This window comes from Trematomus bernacchii, unplaced genomic scaffold (genome assembly GCF_902827165.1).
Source record: "Trematomus bernacchii unplaced genomic scaffold, fTreBer1.1, whole genome shotgun sequence".
In the NCBI taxonomy this organism is placed as follows: Eukaryota; Metazoa; Chordata; class Actinopteri; order Perciformes; family Nototheniidae; genus Trematomus; species Trematomus bernacchii.
This window is the reverse complement of record NW_022987567.1, coordinates 8,757,659-8,760,158: the sequence shown is the minus strand read 5'-3', so window position 1 is coordinate 8,760,158 and position 2,500 is coordinate 8,757,659. Positions and strand designations below refer to the sequence as shown.

Genomic DNA, 2,500 nt, shown 5'->3' with positions numbered 1-2,500 from the left:
GTAGAAGAGACATGAAGAAGAGGGGACACATGTTGATGTAGAAGAGACATGAAGAAGAGGGGACACATGTTGATGTAGAAGAGACATGAAGAAGAGGGGACACATGTTGATGTAGAAGAGACATGAAGAAGAGGGGACACATGTTGATGTAGAAGAGACATGAAGAAGAGGGGACACATGTTGATGTAGAAGAGACATGAAGAAGAGGGGACACATGTTGATGAAGAAGAGACATGAAGAAGAGGGGACACATGTTGATGAAGAAGAGACATGAAGAAGAGGGGACACATGTTGATGTAGAAGAGACATGAAGAAGAGGGGACACATGTTGATGAAGAAGAGACATGAAGAAGAGGGGACACATGTTGATGTAGAAGAGACATGAAGAAGAGGGGACACATGTTGATGTAGAAGAGACATGAAGAAGAGGGGACACATGTTGATGAAGAAGAGACATGAAGAAGAGGGGACACATGTTGATGTAGAAGAGACATGAAGAAGAGGGTTTTGCACAATAGGTGACCTTTAAATGTTGGACAGAAATGGGTTAGCATCAGAAGTTGTGTGTTGTGTTGCTTCAGGGTTTTGAAGGAGTGAGAGAGAGTCTGAACTGTAAAAAGAAGAACTCGGCTCTGACGGTGAAGAGCGTCGACAGCAACATGAACAAAAAGAGCAAGAAGAAGAAGGAGGAAGAAGTCGAGCTCCCAAGTAAGAAACATATTTAGCGCTAATCGCTAGGTTCATCCATTCCTCTGTTGACTTTTGTCAGTCTTAGTCCTATGTCATTGCTAGTTTTTATGATATTTAGTCAAACTTATCCTGTTTCCTTTGTTTGTTTTAGTTGTCTGGGCATTTTAGTTTCATCTTAGTCAAAGAAAACTGTTTTAGCCAAGTCATATTATTCATTTGAGTCAATCTATGCTTGACAATACTTTTTTTCTCTCTCTATCAAGCTGTGATTGTAATTGTTAAATTTGACTGATGGAACCAGATGTACCCAAATGTGCCAAAAGCTTATTCCGCCTGGAACCTGTTTTTTCTAAACCTCTCTAAAGAGGTCAAATTTCACTTGTTTTTCATCAATCTTGATACAGGGTACTTATTATATGTTATAGTTTGGATTCCTAAAGCTTTTAGTCTACCATCCCATCATTCAAGGGTGGTTTTCACTATAAGTAATATTTTTTCTTTAGGCGGAGGTAAGAATTTACCTTTTTTTGCTATGTTCCATCTGAATTTACTCTGACACAGAAATATCTATATTGATTCTGACACTTCTACATCCAACTCACAGATGTAACCTTGCTTTGATAAAAGAAATTATTCATATAACCCTTTTAGAAGTTAAGTTGTAGTCATTTGTTTTGGGCATGTCATTTTCGAGCCTGAAACCTGAAAAACAGGCTCAGGGCTCAACAGGTTAAAGGTACGGTAGGTTATTCAATACATAGTCTCCTGCTCTCGTGAATGAAATCTTGTCATTTGACTATGTTCTCAGATATGTTTGTTGTTTTTACATTATCATTCATGTTTGTTGATTTGTGAAGCCCTCTTGAGACAAATGTGTTTTGTGATATTGGGCTATATATAAATACATTTGAATTGAATTGCTTCTCTGTACAGTCATCCCGTACCACATCACCATCTGCACCGGGTTGGAGAGAGACGCCAGCACGCTCAGCCGGGCGTTTGTGATCATCATCGGGTCGAACCACGCCCAGACGGAGAGGCTGTGGCTCGACCTGCCCGACGAGAGGAGAGGCTTCGAATCCGGATCTCTGGAGAGCTTCCAGTCGTACGGGTCAGACGTGGGGGAGATCAAGAAGGTCGAGGTAAGAGAAGATAAGAATTGTATTTTGGGAAATGATACAGTATGTCTTTGATTTGAGTGGGTAAAGAGTTTTGTATTACTGTGACCGAGAAGTCCTGATCTCAACAGGTTTCTTCAGAAGTCAAGAAGTATCATCAGTTAAAGGTATCAGATTATAGTCAGTATGCAGAAAGGCTCTTCTTACAGTGTTATCATGTTATTTATTGTTATATTATGCTGTTTTTATAACTTAAAGAATACGTGTACACGCATTATAATTTTGCCGATTTTAGAAAATGTGTAAAATACTGGGTAGATTAGTAGTTAAGTACTTAATCATAAAAGCATATCATAGGTTTTTATAGGTAAAAAGTGATTCTAAGTGTTAAATAAATGTAGTGTAGAATTCAAAGCACAATATTTCCCTGAAGAAAAGTCAAAAAAATTATAAAATGAAACAATAAATTAAAGAAGAATACAATAAAATGAATAGCAAAAAAAAATATTTTACAAATGTACACACACACACACACACACATACACACACACCACACGCACACACACACACATACACACACACACACACACACACACACACACACACACACACACACACACACCAACACACACATACACACAACACCCACACACACCACACACACACATATATACACCACCACACACACAAAC

General features: G+C 38.6%; 1 protein-coding gene across 1 annotated transcript in view; it reads left to right on the top strand.

Moving 5' to 3' along the window:
• Positions 1-2,500, top strand: part of LOC117479055 (lipoxygenase homology domain-containing protein 1) — an 83,664-nt gene that overhangs the window by 60,070 nt on the left and 21,094 nt on the right. Inside the window, exons 31-32 of the mRNA XM_034126079.1 lie at positions 582-708; positions 1,624-1,832. Of these exons, the coding sequence (XP_033981970.1) occupies positions 582-708; positions 1,624-1,832 (336 nt within the window). The remainder of the gene's footprint in view (positions 1-581; positions 709-1,623; positions 1,833-2,500) is intronic.